The sequence below is a fragment of the Archocentrus centrarchus genome, chromosome 12 (genome assembly GCF_007364275.1).
Source record: "Archocentrus centrarchus isolate MPI-CPG fArcCen1 chromosome 12, fArcCen1, whole genome shotgun sequence".
NCBI classification, from domain to species: Eukaryota; Metazoa; Chordata; class Actinopteri; order Cichliformes; family Cichlidae; genus Archocentrus; species Archocentrus centrarchus.
In genome coordinates, this window is record NC_044357.1 from 17,005,320 (window position 1) to 17,027,191 (window position 21,872).

General features: G+C 39.5%; 1 protein-coding gene across 1 annotated transcript in view; it reads left to right on the plus strand.

Annotated features, from left to right (window-relative positions):
- ank1b (ankyrin 1, erythrocytic b) overlaps positions 1-21,872 on the plus strand; it is an 83,752-nt gene that overhangs the window by 21,670 nt on the left and 40,210 nt on the right. Inside the window, exons 2-4 of the mRNA XM_030742023.1 lie at positions 15,391-15,492; positions 20,988-21,086; positions 21,648-21,746. Of these exons, the coding sequence (XP_030597883.1) occupies positions 15,391-15,492; positions 20,988-21,086; positions 21,648-21,746 (300 nt within the window). The remainder of the gene's footprint in view (positions 1-15,390; positions 15,493-20,987; positions 21,087-21,647; positions 21,747-21,872) is intronic.

The window sequence follows — 21,872 nt, forward strand, 5'->3', positions numbered from 1 at the left end:
TGAGGTTGTTATTGTGGGCCGGACTGCAGTCATGGGTGTAGAGGCAATACAGGAGGGGGCTCAGCACACAGCCCTGTGGGGAGCCAGTGCTCAGTGTGCGGGTGGAGGAGAGATGGGGGCCAAGTCTCACAGTCTGGGGCCGGTTGGTTAAGAAGTCCTTGATCCAGGAACATGTGAGAGGGGGGAGGCCCAGGGTGTGCAGTTTGGTGGTGAGAATGTCCGGGATGATTGTGTTGAACGCTGAGCTGTAATCCACAAATAGCATGCGAGCGTAGCTCTGCTGCTGCTCCAAGTGGCTCAACACAGAGTGGAGAGCTACAGCGATGGCGTCCTCTGTGGATCTGTTTGCACGATATGCAAACTGATGGGTGTCGAAAGTGGGGGGCAGATGGTCTTTGATGTGCTGGAGAACCAGCCTCTCAAAGCACTTCATGATTACCGGTGTGAGGGCCACAGGGCGGTAATCATTTAGGCTGGTGACAGATGACCTTTTGGGCACGGGGATGATTGTGGCTGTTTTTAGGCAGGGGGGGATGACTGCTTGGGGCAGGGAGAGGTTGAAAATCCTGGTGAGAATCAGGGTGAGCTGGTGGGCACACGCTCTGATCACCTTGCCAGGTACTCCGTCTGGTCCGGCAGCCTTCCTGGGGTTCACTGCCAGGAGCACGCGCCGTACCTCATGCTCCTGGACAGTGAGTGGGGTGCAGCCTGGTGGGGGGGGCAGGACTGGAGCAGATGGGTGGTCCTGAGGCATCTCAAAGCGAGCAAAGAAACAGTTAAGTTCCTCTGCTAGTGACACACTCAGGTCTCCTGCAGTCACATCACAGCCTCTGAAGTTTGTGATGTTCTGAATGCCCTGCCACACCTCCCGTGCTAGAAAGATTTATGAATCTGTGTAAATAAACCAAATTGAACGCATTATGAGTTTTACAATTTTAATAGCTTTACGAATAAAAGTGTCTAATGCTTTGTAACAGAGTTAAGATACAGATAAGACATCTGTGTCCCTGTGCAATTTGTGTGTCTGTGAGATTTTGCCACCATACAGTAAAATATCGTCTAACTAGATATAAAGAAGCCCAGGGGCTGTGGCAATGACCTCAGTCTTGGCCTGAGATAACCTCAAAATGAGCAGATGACAGATAGATGTGGGAGGATGGAGTGATAAACTGACAGCACTTAAACTAGAAGTATTACAAGAATGTGTCATCTACCAAGACAGCAGCACAGAGAAACTTTTGTTTCTCATGTGGGCAGATTTAAGGGCGATGTGTACATATGTGCCTGTGTGTATTTGTCATATGTGTCTTCCTATTCAGGAAGAATCTGGTGGGGGAAAAAAACTTTTTACTGAGGCCTGCAGACTAAATCATTGTGTTAATAGCAAATGATATATGAGTAGATGGATGGACCATAGCTGGGTCGTCAAAGAGACTATATTTAAAGGCTGAATGATGAAATTCTCAGTTTAAACCGGTGCATCAGAGAGGTGATTATGCAAATCCCCCTTCTTTTCTTTTTCAGTGATTAAGAGAATCACTGACCTTGCTTCAGTGTCTTTGAGCAAGACACTGCATCCCATAAGCACCAGAGGTGTTGCTCTGTATCTGACCATGACCTCTGATTTCTCCCCTCCTGAGGAAATACAAGTTAAAAAAAAAAAAAAAAGTCTCACCGTGACAATTCATTAATGCCTCTAGTGTGGACAGGATGTTTTAACACGTGACTTTCCTCTTATTTCTCTACTTTCCTTCTTTCACTCTTGCTTCTGTTCCTTCTCTTTTCTTGTCTAAAAGGCAGCACAATTGTTTCTGTCTTCGACATTTCTGAACTTTGTTTTGCTGTTGAAGCTCAGAATTTGTAACAGTCTGAGGCCATCATCTAACATGCTGTGTGATCTCTGGTGTCTCTTGTGTCTGTGGTTCTCATTTTTCCTCCTTCACGCTCTTTTCTATCATTTTTCTACATCCCTTTTTCCTTCACTTATTCATTCTCCCATGACTATTTTATATCTTATACCTTCATTTATCATACCCACAACACTTTTTTTTTGTGCCATATGTACTTTCTGTCTTCCTCCTCCTTCCTATCGTTTATTCCTGCTCCTCCCTTTGCTGACTACTTCCTCCTGTCATAGTGATGGCATATTGGCCTTGTGGGAGAGGTGCAGTTACTGTTCATGTGCAGCTGAGTGCTTTGCACATGTGGCATGACATAATGGGTCCCAACCAGGGTTATTATAGTTAACGAAAACGAACGAAATAACGAAAACTGAAATTGAAAAAACATTGTCGTTAACTGAAATAAATAAAAACTATAATTAAAAGGAAAAAACGATAACTAATTAAAACTGAATTGTGAGTTTACAAAACTAACTAAAACTAACTGAAATTATCGATAAACTGACTTTCATTTACTTGTTTTTTGGGGGTTTTTTTTAAGCCTTGTGGATTGATATGAAATCATTGTTTCCGCTCTCCGAGTTTAAGCTGGGAGCGCCACAGGACAACTGTGTGAGTGCGCATGTGCGTGCGCTCACCGCGCTGGTCCGCAAAGTAATGGCTGCGGTCTGCCGAGAAAGCGGCAGAGTCCCGTATGGAGGTTCTTTGAGTACAAACACCTGCACACGACCACAAGGTAATTAACACACACAATCCAGCTACACAAGCATAAATGCGGACATGAGGTCGGCAACTTCCGTAGGTTGTGTACAGAGGCCGCAAAGACCCTGCAGGTTTAATTAGCGAGCATCTAACCAAGCTAGCTCCAAAACAGAAGCAGCTTCAGGTGGTGAGAACATCAGGATGCAGCTGGATTTGAGCTTTGACTCCTTCAAAGAGTTTGTTTTTGTTTAACACCACATGTAGGCGTTATTAATCTGCTGCACTGATGCTGAAGTTTATTGTGGAGTTTATTGTAGAATTTATTGAGTTTGGGAGTTCATGTTTTTCTTTGTTTCTCCCTGTTGATGTTCATGTGTGTCCTTAATATTACACACATTTAGCATGTCTTGTGAACAGTTGGTTGTTGAATATATTTCTTTAAACTGTATCTTTTGTCAAGTTTTCATTACACAATAGTCACTTTTGCGCCTTGAATCTTGCACCTGATCAGGTATGAAAATACTAAAACTAATACTGAAACTAACTAAAACTAAGCATGAAACCAAAAATAAAAACTAATAAAAACGAGAAAATCCACTCTGAAAACTAATTAAAACTAACTGAATTAGAGAAAAAAAAGTAAAAACTAACTAAAACTAAACTATAATGTAAAATCCAAAACTATTATAACCCTGGTCCCAACTTCTCTGTGTCCCCCCTTTTCCTCATAGTCCTGCTTTTACTTTTCCCTTTTCTGTTTTTTTTTTTCCTTTTTCAGTTGTTGGTGGTGCTTCTCTCTTCTTTTAACAGAAGACTAAAATTTTAGCTTTTGACGATTTGAATCAAACATTTTCCATATTTTTATTAGGTATTGTTTTGAATACATTTTCTTTAACCATGACTTACAGTCCTGTGAATAAAAGACATTTTTCACAAGACTCTGCAGTCCTGTGAAAAGTATAACCCATTATTCAATAGCTTGTAGAACCACCTTCAGCAGCTCTCTCACATCATTCTGGAGGAATTTTGGCCCACTCTTCTTTACAGTTTTGCTTCAGTTCATTGAGGTTTTTGTGCATTTGTTTATACACAGATCTCTTAAGGTCCTGACACAGCATTTCAATCAGGTTGAAGTCTGGACTTTGACTGCGCCATTGCAGCACCTTGATTTCTTTCAGCCATTCTGTCGCCAATTTGCTGGTTTGCTTAGAGTCATTGTTCTGTTGACCCAGTTTTGTCCAAGCTTTGGCTGTCAGACAGATGGTCTCACATTTGACTCTACAGCACCAGAAAACTGCCAAAACTTCAGCTTTTATAGAGGTGCTCACACTCTGGAGGTCAGTCAATCAAATGTATTTGATTAGCAGCTCCTGGCTGTTACTCACTCTCTTTATTCCTTTGTAGGCCGTAAGGGTGTACTTAGTTTTTTAAGACTGCATGCAGTGGACCATGTTTCAAAACAACTCATGAGGAATAATTCAAGGTTTGGGAATATGTGCTTATTTGTGTTCTGGAGTAGAATTGGTTTGGAAGATTGATGGCTCTGATGTCTGCTAATTATAAGGTGACAGCCTGTAGCTAATAATTAGCTTATATGAGCATAAAGATTGGAAACAAGGGCAAATCAGCTCCTCACATTATGAAATGTTACACTGTGTTTGTATATATAGTTTATATAGTTGTGGGGTCTAGTGATTGCATGGCAACTACTCAGAAACAAAAAATAGTTTACTTTTATACTTTGGTGTTTATTGATTAAATTGATTAGATATACCGATATACTTTGAGTGCTTTCACAGTACAAGATGCAACCTTACAGGCCTTTATTACATGTACTTTAAGCATCATTTTAACTATATGCTGCAAGGTGTAACTTGCAAGAAGACATACAGGCACCGATCCCAAGATATCAAACTTCTAGTTTAAATGAGAGATTTAGATATTCAAGGGAGTAGTACCAGCAAAGCTAATTAAAAAGAGGATAACAGCAATTAGCCCAGCATGGGCTTCTGTCTGAGGGGGTGTTCAAAATACGAAGCTTAACGAACACATTTGAATGAAAGGCACACTGCTTCATTGTGCCAGATTTAAGACTGGTCACTTGAGGTGATAAGATACAGCTGAAATCAGCTTCTAAATCATGCAGTGCTTGTTTTAGAGCACCAGCCTCTCAAAGCTAGGCAATCACAGGCAGCTGTACAATGGGGAAAGTTGATGTTGGTTTGCCCATCATCTGTGAGTATGGTAATAAGAATGTCTGAACAAGCACCTGGAAAAAAAGGTCCTTTACTTCATGTACATGCACCTCCCCAGTTTAAAAAAAAAAATGTTGATGCTCACTGTGAATGGAAAAGTACAGTTTGCCATGGCATGTTTCAACAATTAGAGTGAAGTTTTATTTTTTTCCTCTTTATTTAATGGTCTGTTTTCTGATTTATTCATTTTAGTTCTGTGGCTATAAACCTTTCATATAATGCATTATCCAGTCTTCCAGTGTATAATTTCTGCAGTAAAATCTTGTTTAATGCTTTGATTGCTTTAAAACACACGGATTTATTAGATGTGACCAAACCACCAAACTCTTACTGGTTTATATAAACTGTAACTTTTGAATTTAACAGTTGTGTCCAAAGTCTTGTTTGTATGTTGGCTAAGCCATAAATTTCTATGACTCAGTTTTTTTCTGTGTGCCAATAAAACGAGTTTTCAGATATCAGTTTTGCTGGCAGAGAGCTTGACTTTGATACCGGTGGGGAGCCCAGAATGTCAACACAGAGTAATGACGTCAGGAAGAGACTCTGAGGGACAGCTCTACCCAGCATGCTTTGCCAGTAGCATTTCTGCAGTGCTCATAAATATTGAAAGGTTATGAAAAGAGAGAGAGGAGGCACATTGAGGGGTGGGGAAAGTCTTCACAAAGCTGAGAGAACCTGGGATGGAGAGAGAGAGGTTAAAGAAGCGATGACAAGAAATGAGTGGAAATGATGGGTAGCTGAGCAAATGAAGAAGTGCCTCTGAATTCAGGAGTTCAGGGCTGCCTTGCCCTGTCACTTTATTGTCCCTTTCTGCCTGTCTTCTTTTCTGTGCTGTAGGCAGAAATGCCTAATGCAATAGTCAAAGGGAAAATGAAATCTCAGAGTGCCATGTAGAAATACAAGTTAAAAGAGAAAATATCCCTAATACAAGTCTGTCACCTGAACAGATCTTTTTGAAATCTCCAGTACAAACAGAGTAATATGATTCTCTCAGTGTGCACATGTTGTGCAGCCATGCAAAGGATTATTCTCAAGAGGAAGTAGATTAGAAAGACAGAGTGCAGACTGAGACTAAGTTAAAATGAAGAACAATAAATAATTTAACTTAGCAGATGTGGTAACAGTGTTTCTTCTTTAGTTTTGTGAATTTTGCCTTTATTTGATAGTATAAGAGACTTTCTGTACTAATAACTCCAATATTATTTCATGTCCTTGCATAATAAAAACATGTCATATCATATGTTATTGCATGTTGCTTTGTAATTAATTCTTGTTTGTATTTCAAAGCTTTCTGATACTGTTCATTTGTTCATTCTATTAATTTTACATGGGTGACAAAATTAAAGGAATAAGCAACATCAAGCGTGTTAATAAGGTGTTGGGGCATCAGAAGACCAGGGTGGCAACTCCTTTATGCTGTTTCATCAACGCATAAAGATGATCACTCACCTGTACTTTAACTGGACAAGTGGACCCAAACCTTGCCAACCCAGAATGCCCCCTACAGCAGAACTGAGCCACTGGAACCCCTCAATGTAGAAGTCAAAGGTCAAAGCTCTAATTTGTTTAAGATGTAAGTAGGTTGTGCAATATTAAAATATCAATTGTGTATATGCACAAAATCTGTGTGTATACTGTATAAACCATGTGTGTGCAATGAGTAATGACCTCTTGTGCCACATTGTCACAAGAAGAAGATGCTCATATTAAACACAGCCAATGTTTTTTTATATATATATATATATATATATATATATATATATATATATATATATATATATATATATATATATAAGGAAGAAGAAGCATGCTTTGTTTTTAATGGGCTGTAGAAGCAGTGTCCTGACTGTGGCTATAAATATTTCATAAGTTCTGTTTTAGCACAGAGATAGAGAAGACAACAGGAATATCCTCGTTTTGATGTGTCTCTTCATTTCAGGGGGAAGGAAGAATTTGGTGCACTGCTAAAGTTATTCATCTCTACAAACCATTTAATCTTTTAGTCAGTCGTTAACTGTTGTCTTTATTTTTAAAGATAAATGGCAGCTAATTTTCAGATGAGCCCATAAACATGGAGCTGTGGGTGTGGAGCTGTTTGCTCAAGTTAATGTACCATGCTCCTTACATATATATTTAATGTATCATATATGTAATGTTAGAATTGCGGATGGTTCTGGCTGTGGTTGCGAACAGCCCCACCCGTCTGCTGTTTAAACCTTCTGCAAATCACAGGAAAGTGGGCTTAATAAAGAGGGGGGCCATGAATGTGGGGAGTAACACAAAAATACAGAGAGTAGATGAACTGAGAGATTTTACCATTAGAGTATAGCGCAGTTATAAATAAGAATAACAAAACGACTTTGATAAGTACTATCAGTGTGCATGCTAACCTTGTCAGGCTCTAATTTTGCAATCATTAGAAACATCTGTGAAGATAATGCATGTGGGTTAATCTGAAGTCTCAGTCTTTGTTGGCATAAGTCAAACAGTCTGTAGTCTAGTCTTGCTTCTACCTACATTTAGATGCAGAATAAATCCCTTTCATTTTCATATTTATTAGTGTACAGGCCAGAGCGTATTTGTGGTGCAACATCATCTCATACTCTGAAATTCTTACTATCTGTCCATCAGTACTGGATCAACTCCCACTCTGTAGAGCCTGCGGGACTCAATCGATTTTTAATTCTCAGGGCTGTGATTTCATCTTGCCAGTCATAACCACGCGCTTGAGCTGATCTCAACTTTCCTTGGTGAAAATGTTAAATTATAGCAGTCTAAATATGAGTTAATGCTGTGAATATGATTAGCATTTTAAATTATTCACATGTTAAGGATTTTATTTGCAAATGATTTAGACACATGTTAGATGATGCAAAATGTTTTTGACTGACATAAAGACTGCAGTAACTTGCAATTTATATGGTAAACAAAAGATTCCACACACCTAATAAATAAGTTAATTCATTCACTAAATATCGTTATCAGGGATCAATTTGGTCTTCCTCCAATTTTTTTAACCTGTCTCACTTACAGTGTATGATACAGAAAAACGATTAGCAGATTTGATTGAAACCATGAAAAATTACGTAGATGCCATAAGCTGTGTCTGTAAAGCAATAAAGAATATACCTTCAGATTTTATTTTTTTATATGATTATCTGATCATTGTTTAAATGATAAGATATCTGACACTTACAGGACTTTTAAACCATGTGAAAAATAAGAAACTGTGCCAGTAGTAATATAAATGATGAGTTAGGTGACCTATTTTATGTACCTGTGCTGCACAAAGTACTTCTCACTAGTGATACTGCCACGTGTGGGGGTTCCTTTTGTTTGTGTTTGCTGTGAAAGACATCGTTAACACTTCCACTGGTGCTGAAATTTACTTTAGATAAACCCCACATGATGCATGCAGTATGTGCTGTTTGTTTATCTACACACAAATTAACTTGTGGATGTAACTCACCTGCGAGGTGGGCTCATCCTTAGGGTCAGCAGCTTAGACATCTAGGGGGGAGCCACTGCTCCTTTGTGTCAAAAGGAGCCAGTTGAGGTGCTGAGGGCATCTAATTAGGATGCCTTCTGGGAACTTTTCTTTGAAGGTTTTCTGGCCATGGCCAGTTGGGAGGAACCCCAGGATACATCCAGAACCTACTGGATAGATTACATTCCTCAACTGGCCTGGGAATGCTTTCAGATCCATCAGGAGGAATTTGAAGGTTTTGCTTGGGAGAAGGATGTCTGGAATCCACTGCTTAGCCTGCTGCTGTCATGAGTCAACATCAGATAAGCAGAATCTAATGGATTGATGGTTGGATGGACATGCGCCTGCATCTCTTTTTGCTTTTTGCAGTTTGTTGTACTGATGACTGCGAGATGCACTTGACAGCAGGAGTCTGCAGGGCTTGATCTGCTTTTGTCCTGCTGTCAGAGCATGAAAACCACGTGTACCCGTTGTGTGTAAATCTACCCTCTATTGTGGCACTGTGCATTGTTATACTTCATTTCTGCTCCTACTTTATGTGTGTGTAAGTTTGCTTGGGAATCTGTCTTCTGTGGAAGAAGTGGGTCTTTGTTTAAACCCATGAGGGTTCATTACTGTGATCTATCTCCCTCCCCGTTGGTGCCAACACTAACATACTGTGGCGTCTATGCAGCTATTCTTAGATTTGCTTTATGTGTGTGTTTGAAGGTAATTTGTCTTGGTAGGTTTTTTTTTATCATTATATGAATGAACTTCTTGTTCATCCTCACAGTGACAAAGAACCACTATTTTTCCATCCACAGTAGATACTGTCGTCCAGTATTTATCACAATAAACCCCAGATGTGCTGCTTCAGATCATCTATTATTGCTACTGAATGTTTTCCTTGATTATCCAACCCCAACACCTAGCCTCCTAACCACATCTTTGTGTCTAACTTAACCGTGTTTATCAAGATATCCCTTCCATTCTTTCCATCTATTTTTCCCTCCTGCCCCTCTCCGTATTGGCACATAAAATAGGGCTTTACGTTAAATTATGTTGTCTTGGTTAAACTCTTATCAAAGGTGCTATAGTTTTATATTTTTAATAAGTTTTTATTTGATTTGTTTTGAACTTTTCTTTTCAATTCACTCTAGTTTCAGTTTAGTTTTTGTACTGTTTGAAAATCTTTAGTTTTAGCTGCACCACATCAGTGGATTTTAAACCAGTAAAGACAGAAGTGACTGAAGTTCAGAACTTCAGCTTTAATATAAGAAGTTTAACAAAAGTATTGCATTAATAATTTTTGAATTAGAGACTTTTTCTTACAAAGTTCCCCATTTTCAGAGGCTCAACAGTAATTGGCCCGTTCTCTCATTATTCCATGAGAAATTAAGCAGATTAAAGATCTGGACTTGAGTCAAAGTGTTGAAATTGCATTTGGTAGCTCTTCATTGGAACTCTCAATATGAGATCCAAAGCAATGTTGAAAGATAGAAAATGTACTCAATGTACAATCTGGTATATTCATAAAAGGAAGGAATGCACTGGCCTGATGAGGAACACCGAAAACAAAAAAACAGAAGACAACTGAAGTGGATGATTGCTATTTTTTTTTTCTTGGTTAAGAAAAAAACAGCAAGATCTACAATCAAGAGATGCCTTCATGACTGTAAATATAGAGGGTTTACAACAAGGTGCAAACCGCCAGTTACACTCAAGAACAAAAAGACCAGATTAGCTCTTGCAAGAAAAGAGCCTGCACAGTTCTGGAAAATTTTATTTGGATCGATGAAACCATGATTAATAGAATAACGGAACTACAAAAGTATGAAGTAGGAAAGGAACAGTTCATGATCCAAAGCATTGCACATTATCTGTCTAACATGATGGAGGGAATGTTATGGCATGGGCATGTATGTTTGCCAGTGGAACTGGGTCACACATGTTTATTGATGATGTGACTACTGATAGAAGGAGCAGGATGAATTATGCTACTTCTATCACTGTGCAGGGCTCTCTGCTCAGATTCAGACAAATGCTGCAAAATTGATCAGACAGTGTTTCACAGTGCAAATGGATGATGGGCCAAAGCATATTGCAAAAGCAACCCAAGAGTTTCTCAAGGCAAAGAAATGCCACCAAGTCGGTCACATCTTGATTGTTTGATTAGAAATCTTCTTTGGTGTCCAGAAGTAAAACTTATGTACCTAACTGTGTACATACACATACAAAGTTTGAGTGTGGAGGAGATGAGATGCATGTTCAACTGTTAGAAGAAGTCTAACTTTAAGTGACACAAGGACTCATTTCAAAATCAGATGTGACAGGAGCTGTCACTACAATAAGTACACACATCCAGTGTTCTGCCAATGACTAATGTCAGAGACCCACAGCACAGAAAGTCAACAAAATGCTTCCAGTCTAGACTTTGTGATATTCAGAGTGTGGTGGCATATATCTTCCCTCTCAAATGCATGACTTTATCTGGGGGAAAGCTAAAAGCTAGTATTGTGCACTTGATTCTCTTGAATTTTATTTAATACTTACACCACTGTCTCAGAACATTAAATTAGTCACAAAGATGTAAAATTAGGACCAACAACAGCTTATATAGCAGATTATATGTTGCCTTCCCTCTGCTCCGTGACTCATTGCCACATGTGTCCACATTTCTCATCTTTTAGGAAATTAGGTGTTACAGTTCCTGTCAATTCTAATAGACCATTAATGTGTTTTTCAGCATATACGCATTTGTGTGTATGCATATATTTATCTTGTGTGTGTGCCTTTTTGCTTTCTGAAGTCGTTGCTTTCATGGCTTTTGTCATGCAAAATTTGGCTATAGTACTTTTTTGGGAGACAGTGTAGGTGGAAAAAAGTAGGTGTGATGTGATGCCAAGATTTTGTGTGTTTAAGAACCCTGACAGCAGAATTTTGCATACATTGCCTCCTGTCAAGGACTTTTCTCAGCAATGACTTCCTCTATCTTTGGCTAACCTCTCAAGTCCTGCTGTGGCCTATGAGAGGTTAGCCAAAGCTAACCTCTAGGATTACAACTCTTTAATTAAAGAGTAAATAATGCCATGTTCCAGATATCTTGGAAGTCACGTGTTGGAACTATGGAGTGATGTCAGTCCTGAGTTGAATGCGTTCCAGTAGTAAAAAAAGCAAGGAAAAACAAGATTTGCCTTGCTTCTCAACAAGGTAGAACAATTTGTGCATCACTAGTAATACAGCACAATGCTTGCTTTATTGTGCTTAAAAACACAGTCGCAGCACATTCATGGATAGAGCCTGATCAGTGATCTGTGCAAAGTTTATTTAGAGGGTTACAAATAAACAACACTGGCAGTACAGATTGAAAGCTTTACGGTTTTACTACTGTCTACATTCATTGTTGCCATCTTGGATTGTTAACTCGGGGTTGGTAGGGCTCCTCTGACTTTCCAAGTTGGAAATCTGAGTTGAAGGAGCATTCCAGATGAAAATTCTGATTGGGAACTTGGAAATTCTGACTTGAGGATGGCTCCTTCCTCTTCCAACATGACTGCTCACCAGTGCACAAAGCAAGGTCCATAAAGACATGGATGAGGGAGTTTGGTATGGAAGAACTTGACTGGCCTGCACAGAGTCCTGACCTCAACCTGATAGAACACCTTTGGGATGCAGAGGCTGTGAGCCAGGCCTTCTTATCCAACATCAGTATATCCATCCATCCATCCCCCCAAGCCACCTCCTCCAGCTCATCCAGGGGCACCCCAAGACGTTCCCAGGCCAGCCGAGAGATATAATCTCTCCAGCATATCCTGGGCCTGCCATACTTGTGGATCAACCATTACAGAGATGTAAAAAATGATTTTGGTAAATACTAATACTCTTCAGTTAAGGCAGTTGTGACGCAACGCTTACATTGGTGGTGGTCTAGGCATAGTAAATCATGGAATTCTTCACCCTTTCACTTCTGAAACTATTTACCTGTACAGAGGACATAGTATGAAATTATTACAACTGGCAATACAATAAAAAAGAAAAACTAATTTGGTAATTCATTAAGTTGCAGAAACAACAGCAAGGCAAACAACAAAAAGCACAATGGGGAAGAATCTGTGAGCCAGAAAAAAGAAGGAACACGATGGAAGAAATATTTTTACAGCACTGAGTGTTGCAAAGTGAGGGGTTTCTTTAATTTGATTATGTGGTGTAAAAGACAGGATGAATTTCAAATAGTGAAACTACAGGGTGGAATGAAATGAGGGCTAGAGGGAACAGAAAAAATGGTAAAAGAATTCCAACATGGTGCTAGAGTGAGGGAAAGGGAAGCAAACTGATGCAGAATGGGTTTCTGGAATATGATGTAGGATTTTTCATTTTCAGCTAAATGTGGTCAGCCCATGCCTCATGCTGTGGCTGGGGCTATTTACACATGCACAAAATAACCTGACCAGCGCTCATTAACAAGCAAATTTTCCATATGATAAATGCACATAGAAACCTGTTCATTTAACGATGGTGTAGAGTCCCTGGGAAGAGGAAAGGGGATGCAGGTGTGGACTGTGATCAGTAATATCACGACAACAAGATAAAGGGGAGGAAGGGCTGAAATTTAAAATGGCTTTTTGGCTGTAGTATAAGTTAAGGCATATTGTATATATATGCCACATAAATACATGTAGCTGAACACAGGCTGGGTTCTAGTCCATGTTTAACATTTTGTGAGAGGATCTATGCAGACTTTACCAGTGTCCCCTGTTCTCTAAGGATATTTCCATTTATTGGATTGCATCTGAGCTGGAACAATAAAATAAACAAAATTTGAATGGATGGTTCCTGTGCTGCTGTTTGGAAAGTTGAACTTCTCACCACAAGCCTCACAAAGCAAAAAATGCAAAACAACAGAGCCACAATTCACCATGGATGAAATGTCACACTGGCTTCAAAAGCTGTAGAGAGAGAGACTAACCAGTATTGTTTTTATTACAAAAAAATAACTCATTTAGAAAAACAGGTTGGCACATGTAAAAGCACAGTAATTATCTTTTACTGTTTAAAATAACTTCTCTGCTCAGTTGCCAGTTCCTAAAGATAGAATATTCATAGGAGGCTCTCCATAATGTGACAGACACCTACAATGTACACAGCACCAGCACTCCGGATTGTTAAGTGGGACGGCACCTGTCAAACGGCAAGAATAAAATTGCTGATAAATTATGTTGAACCACAACATGTGGATTAAGAAAAAAGTGTAGTGTAAATGATACGGTGACTATAATCAAAAGACTACAAAATCTACAAAAAGTTTTTTTTTTCATGAAATGCAATGCTCATTAAAATAGAGGACATTAATTCCTGATGCAGCAACACACATACAGTCATGTGAAAAAGGTTTTCACAGTATTATGCTGTGTATAGTCCTGCCTTCTGTTTTTCAGCCATTCTGTTGTAGATTTGCTGCTGTGCTTGGAATCAGTGTCCTGCTGCACGACTCAATTTGGGGCAAGCTTTAGGAGTCACACAGTTGATCTCGCATTTGACTTTGATATACAGAGAAGTTCATGATTGACTCAGTGACTGCAAGGTGCCCAAGTGCTCAGGCTGCAAAACAAGCCCAAATCATCAACTCTCTTTGGTTTTTACCAAATGTGACATCATGACCCAACATCTCCACTTTGGTCTTGTTTGTCCAAAGGATATATTGTTTGTTAACATGCACTTTTGCAAACCTAAGTTGTCCTGCCATGTTCTTTTTAGCAAGAAAATGCATTCTCTTGGCAACCCTTCCAAACAAGCAATTTTTGTTCAGTCTTCTTCTACAGTAACTGTACTGTCATGACCTTTTACATTTAGCATTCTAACTCTAGAGCTCTTGGGGTTTTCTCAGTTTCTCTGAGCACTGCAGGGACCGTGGGGTGAATTTGCTGGCATGTCTACTCCTGGGAAGATTGGTAACTGTGTTGAATGTTTTCCACTTGTGAATAATCTGTCACTGTAGAATGTTGGATTTCATATTGATCGGAAATGGTCTTATAACCTTTTCTAGATTGATGGGGAGTAACAATTGCTTCACTAAGATCATTGCTGATGTCGTTCCTCTTTGGAAATGTGTTAACACACATCCTGAATACTCCAGGTGCGCAAACTGCCAAAACCTCTCCTTTTTTTAACTAATGAATTAATTAATTGCTGATGATCAATTAATTGAGTGCATTTGATTAGCATCAGCTGCTACTTCCCCTCTTAATTCTTATGAAAGCAGTAAGTGCGTACATAGTTTTTTGGAGGACTGCATAGAGTACTGTGAAAACATTCTTTTTTGCATGAGATGTGAGAAGAGAAGTAAAGATGACTCATTAACTTGAAAAGGGCAAGCGTATCTTTAAGCAGTTCAGAATACTTAAAGTACCCGGGAATAACAGCTCAAACTGGTGGTGACAGGAGTGGAGAGAGGGTCAAGAGTGCAGTACACAACACAACATTTCTCCTTCAGAGCGTTGAATCATTTCATTTTGCAGGTCAGCTGTATTACATTATTTGCTGATAAATGAAATCGGGGTAGGCGTACAAACACTGATGCACAATGAGATACAAACCACAGGAGCTTTCCTGCCCGAGATCAGACTTGCAGACAGCGGAGCTTGTGATGAAGCATGCTGTGAATGCCAGCCCAACGCAGAGTGTGGGCGAAACTTGACTGGAAGGAGTCTGACATTTTAAGCCTCTTACTGAGGGCAGAGAACCAGTGAATGTGCAGTAGTATCATATTCCTGCATATTGCCTTGTGTCTTGCCTTGAAGGGTAGCTGTCTTATTATGATGGATTAAGATGTGTAACCTGACTGGGGCTTTGAGTGTAACTGCAAGCTGATATCAGGGATAATTTTGGGGGAACAGTTAATATTGAGAAAGTGTCTTTGTATATTGTAGTTCTGTTTATGTTTGCACAAATATGCAAGGTCATCATTATCTCAAGCAATCAATATTACTTGAAAGTTTTCAAATCCACAAAAAACTGTGATTTGCATTCACCTGCATGCTCTCTACCTCCTCTCCTCCACTTTGCGCAGGCCGATGCAGCCACCAGCTTTCTACGTGCAGCTCGTTCAGGGAACCTGGACAAGGCGCTGGATCACATCAAGAATGGAATTGACATCAACACAGCTAATCAGGTGAGACAGTTTCAGTCAATCCACCAGAACAGCCATCAAAAATCTGCTTGTGTTTGTGTCTGTGTGAGTAAAAATGATGCCACCCACCAGTTTCTATTAACAAAATGGCAAATTAAATCAGAGCTCACATCAAAATCAATTACAACATTTAATTAAGAATCGTGGTACAATCGTGGTATATATAAATTTATAAAAAACATACTGTATGTATAAATATATACCAGCATAAGGCATTTAATTTTAACAGAAATAAATAAAGGTCTCAAAATCTGGCCAAAAGAGCCAAAATTGAGGAATGAGTCTGAGCCAGCCAGAACCCAGAACTTTCCTTCCGAAACTAATGGGTAAAGAAACTAAAACAATAAAAAAAGTTGTTTAAAAAAAAAACAGATTACCAGACTGCCAGTTCATCAATGACTCCACATGGTGCACCTGTGAAAGAGGGCAGAGATAAGTCAGAGAGAAAGAGAAAAAAGAAGAAAGGAGGAAGCAAATACAACGGGAGGTCTCAGTGCCGAGTGCCTTATAGCAATCTGTTATCAGTGCAAGTAAATGAACTTTGACTAATCTAATAACCATAGCCTTTTCTTTTTAAAGCCACTATGGAGTTAGCATTGGAGTGATAAACATTTCAGTACAGCGTTAAAAGTGAAAGAGTACTGCTGAACAAGAGCACATAATAGGAGCAGACCAAGCTTTATTGTTTGGGCTCTTAATGTTTCTCAGGAGAAATTTCCACCAGAGCAGTAAAGAAATTTGTGGCACTTAATGTGCCCTTGCACATCTCTTGCGACCACCCTCCTGTTCATTACTTGCCCAGAGGCAGCATGGAGGCAAAGAGTTTTGTCTGCTTGTACTATTCCCTTTAATCAGTACCTTTCATAAAATATTTAACTATCTTTGGGATAATATAGTGTATGTAGGCACACCTGTAATTACACTAGTGACCCAAACCTTTAGGAAGGACCATCTTGAAATGATGTTGGACAAAATTCTGATAATTAATTTTTAAAATTATCTCTAAACCATCATTAATCATTAGTAAGATTATGGATAAAAGTAGACTATATACACATCAGTATACAGCGAACCAAGTTTTTACACCAAGCCAAATTCTGCTAGTGAAATGCACTCACTTAATTCTGGGTTGGGCCCCTCTTTTGCCTTCAGAACTGCCTTAATTATTTGTGTTATATATTCAAAAAGGTGCCAGATACATTCCTCAGAGTTTTTAGCCCATATTGACACCATGAACATCAGGCAGTTGCTGCAGATTTGTCAGCTGTGTGATGCAAATCCACCACATTCCAAGGTCCTCTACTGGATTGAGATCTGGTGACTGTGGAGCCTGTTTAAGTACAATGAAGTCATTGTTATGTTCAACACACCAGTTTGAGATGATTTGAGCTTTGTGACATGATGCGTTATCCTGCAGGAAGCAGATGGGTACACTGTGGTCATAAAGGGAGTGCCAAGAAACTATCCTCCATACCATTGTTCCACCAGCAGCAGCCTGAACCATTGATGGAGCGCAGGATGGATCCCTTCTTTCATTTTTTACACTAGATTCTGACCTACTATCTGAATGTCACAGCAGAAATCGAGCCTCATCAGACCAGCCAACATTTTTTCCAGTCTTCTTGTTGAGCCTGTGCAAAATGCTAGCTGACAGGAGTGTCACCCAGTGTAGTCTTATACTGCTGTAGCCCATCTGCTTCAAGGTTTAACATGTTGTGCTTCTCTGCATACCTCAGCTGTAACAAGGGGTTATTTGAGTTACTGTTGCCTTCCTATATCAACTCAAAGCAGTCTGGCCATTCTCCTCTGGCCTCTGGCATCAACAAGGCATTTTCTACTAGATAACATCCTCTCACTGGATATTTTCTCTTTTTCTGACCGTTCTCTGTAAATCCTAGAAATGGTTGTGTGGGAAAATCCCAGTAGATCATACGTCTGTGTAGGTTCTCAATCATCCAGGGTCACAGTAGTCTTCTGTGCTTGAAAAGAAGACAACTGGACTTCTTTAGGTTCAAGAAAAGGTTTCACCTTTCATCTAAGAGGGATCTTCAGTTCTAAACAACTGATGGAGGTATGTAACCCATAGTGGGGGCTGTCCCCTTGGAGGTGATACTGAGGGTCACTGACCCACTATTAGCCTTGTGAGTCATCACATGAGCCATGGGGTTAAAAAAGGGGTGGTCTGAAACCTCTGTACGATATAGCCCCGCCCCACCATCATGTGAGCTACTGAGGTCACGTGAAGTACATGAGTGGGTACAGAAATGCAGTTTCTGTAATGCAGTCTGAGACTAAAAACCATTCCACGTTCCAAGCCACCAGTGACTTTTCTTCATGTTCAGTTTTAACTTCAGCAGGTCATCTTGACCATGTCTACATGTCTAAATAGAAGTTAGATATTTGCATTAACGATCAGTTGAACAGGCATTCCTAATCAAGGGGCCCTGTGAGTGTACATGTGCTCAAATCTGTACTGTAAATACATGTGTTTTCATATACTGAACGACTAGCTTAAAGAATTTAACTGTAAATTAAAAATATAGGGAAGGATACGGCAAAATTAATATCCTTACAGCACAGAGCTCTTTCTCACCACACTGTGGGAAAGAAAAAAGGTTTTCTCTTGGTAAGGTGAGGATTATAAAACAAGCTAAATGGAGACTTGTGCTTCATTTTTATTTTATTCTGCCATGAAACAAACTGCACTGATTTTTGTCATTAGAGGAATATTTAAATGTACCTCATACCATTATTTCACAATGGAGTGCTGTTTTGCAAAATCAGCAAAGGATGTAAAATGAAAGACCAAAAAGAAAATTCACTATTCATGACTTCCGACCCTAATGTCTGCTATCTTACACCTTATTGCATCACAATAACACAAAACAAATCATGGTAATTGTCGAACTTTAGATGTGAATATGAAAGTGTGTGGTTTAGAGACATATCATGAGTACGTTATTATATTCAGGATAGCTGTGGCATGGGATTATTTTTAGTGAATGACTAGACAAATGCTTTTATACACAGACGAAACACTGCTGCTGAAAGTCTGAGCATTAACGATGAATGTCCTCTCTCAGGAAGCAACACATCCATAAAATAACAGGAAATGTACAGTTTGCAGCGATTTTAATGGATAGTTAATATCTGTTTATTTAAGACTGCAGTTAGCTAAATCAGTGGTGTGAAGTTCACTTTCACTAAAGGTCACACTTGGAATATAGGGTTATAAAGCACAAAAAGTACGGAAATTTGTGTTTGGATGATTATTTCTTTGTTGTAACAATACTTCTCTGCAATAAATCTTATACAATTGGAAAACCTGTTTATTTCCCCTTCAATAATGTCACATTTGTATGAAAAATGCATTTGTGGGTTGAGCAGTAGAGTTGAGTATGTGTGTTGCGCCCATGAAAAACTTGCCAAATCTTCTCTGCCAATGCCAAACTGCTTATTCTCCTATTGACTCTTGTCTAGTGTCATTTATCGGATTGGATGATTGAAGTCTGAAAAAACATTACACTACATTGGCAATTTAACAGTGTATTCATTTAACAAACAGGGGCCTCAGTAGCATGTGGAAGAACCACACACAGCCACAACAGCCTGGCACCTCCGCCTCATGCTGGTCACCAGCTTGGTCACACACTGCTGTGGGATGGCAGCCCATTCTTCAACCAGCATTTGTCACAAGTCAGCCAGTGTGGTTGTGTTGGTCACTTTGGCACGAACAGCAGACCCAAGCTGATCCCACAAGTGTTCAGTGGGGTTGAGGTCAAGACTGCAGGCAGGCCATTCCATCCTCTCCACTCCCAAATTCTGGAAGTAGTCTCTGATAAACCCCTCTCTGTGGGGGTGAGCTTTGTCATCTTGGAGGATAGAGTTTGGTCCCAGACCGTGGAGAATCTCATATCGATATCTCTCTGCATTAAGATTGCCTCCAATGATGACAAGCCTGATTGCCAGCACCTGGGGTACCAGAGGCTCAAAATGAGATTCAATAGCAGAATAAGCTGTTTCACATTGACAGAGAAGATTTGGCAAATTTTTCATGGGCAAAACTGACATGCTCAACTCTGCTGCACATTTGTAAGGAAAATGCATTTTCCTTACAAATGTGGCATTTAAAGGGAAATAAACAGACTTTCAACATTATAATATTTATTGCCAAGAAGCAAGAAATAATCAATCAAACACAAATTTGGTCTTGTGAACTCAATAGTTACTATTATTGATGTAATCTAAAGTACTTGGATTTAATACCCACACCTCTGATCCATTTTAAGTGATTTTTTATTACTTGCTTTTATCCTATGTTTATTTGTATACTATTTGATAATTTTTTTTGTTTTTTGTTTGTTTTAAGGGTTTTTTTTGCTCAGGACTAAGGCAAATGCAGACATGGTATTTTTTTATATGTGATTTGTGTAATTCTTCAGCAATAACCTGTCCTTGCTATCGCAATAGACCTGCAGGAGTTGTTGGTGTACTTGCTCTTTGACACCCTCTACCTCAGTTTACCTGTACCTGTCTAACTACCTTTCACTGCTGTGTCATTATCTGTGTGATTGTGTAGGCATGTTTGCATGCCCTTCAGGCAACAAATATTTTTATGTTTTTAAAAAAAAAAGGAAAATAAATCTCACTGAGCAGCTGCTTCAATCGCATTTGAACACAGCAGACATTCACACATTACAGCATGTGTAATTGCCTTTGATACAAAGTGTGTTTCCCATCAGTGCGCATGCTCGCAGAGATGCTGTGTTACCCATTTGAATTGAGTGACACTGCAGTATGATCAGAAGTCTAAGAGCAGTGTGGATCACAGAGACTCCTGGTGGCCAGATTGTTTACAGCAGGCAGGCTGCATCTTCAGTAATTCACTGTGCAACTAAGCAGCCACAAAAAACAGTCACAAAGAGAGACAAACCATGCTGAGATAGAACAGCTATCTTCCATGACCCCCCCCCCCCTCCCCCCCCAGCACTTTCTCTTATTCATCAGGCACATCAGAATGTTCATTTTGTCAGAACTGAGCCCTCGTGCTGTCGCTGTGGGTTTATCAGTTATTTTTAGAGACACACTAACTAGATAAGTGATGTTCTGCACAGCTAGAGAAAATGGGCATATGTTGCTGTACTCACAGGGGCATAAGACTGAGAAATGCAATTTGTATCCTCTCCTCTTCATGCTTCCCAATTTCCTGTCAGTGAAGTCTATGCAGTTAGAACAGATGCGGTATAAGCTTTGGAGTTTGATTATGTTCTGCAGCAAGTCGTACACATTATACTCAAACGTCAGCATGGATAGCAGGTTGTTTCCTTTTCCTAAAGGTCAAAAGATACTTTCATGTTTAAGCTTTACTGCCATAATGTTGAAGTGAGTTGTCACCAGCATTTCAAGGTATATTTTAGACCATCTGTTTGTTCTTTCCCAGTGTTTGTGTAACTAAATCTCTCTGTTTCCACCCCAAGAATGGTCTTAACGGGTTACACCTCGCCTCTAAAGAAGGCCATGTCAAAATGGTCTTGGAATTACTGCATGCTGGCATTGAGCTGGAAGCAACTACAAAGGTAATTTTTTTTGTTGTTTTGGTTTTTTTTTTTGTTTTTTTGCTCTGTATGTTTGCAACTTATTAAAAATGAGTGAACTATGTTAACTGCCACATCTTCCCAAACTTGTCTTAATTTGCTATTTTAACTCAGCTTTTTCTGTTGAGCTGCAAATATCAAGAACAGTGCCTGAGCTACACTTACAATACAAGTGTGCAACAATTTTATGTATTAAAATGCTTTCTTTACTAACCCGAAACTGTATATTTCTACAAGGTGTTTCTGTATTTGCCTTGATTTACTTTAAAGCTTTATTCTTCATCATTATAAACACAATATGAATGTTTTTACATTTATACTAAAAGTATGTATTATTGCAAATAAGAACTAAAAGAGCTTAAGCAAAAAAAAAAAAAATCAGTATGGCTTTCCACTTCACTACATACAGACTAGATGCATTTCACTGTTGAGTTCTCAGTATAGAGATCTAGGCCATTAGGCTGCAATAATTGCCCTCTCACTCACATTAATTTTCTCTTCTCGTCTTCTCTGTGTTTTTTTTTTTTTTAATGTGACCTCTAGAAAGGGAACACTGCTCTCCATATCGCAGCGCTGGCAGGGCAGGAGAAAGTGGTGGCTGAGCTTGTCAACTACGGTGCCAATGTTAATGCCCAGTCACATGTGAGTCACCCCAAGGGTGTCCAAGGGTCGAATGTATGAGCCAAGTGTGTCGAGTGTGTGTGTATATGCATGCATCTGTGCATTTTTTGTTCCTGTTGAATATGTGGAGCTGATAAGTAACTTCTC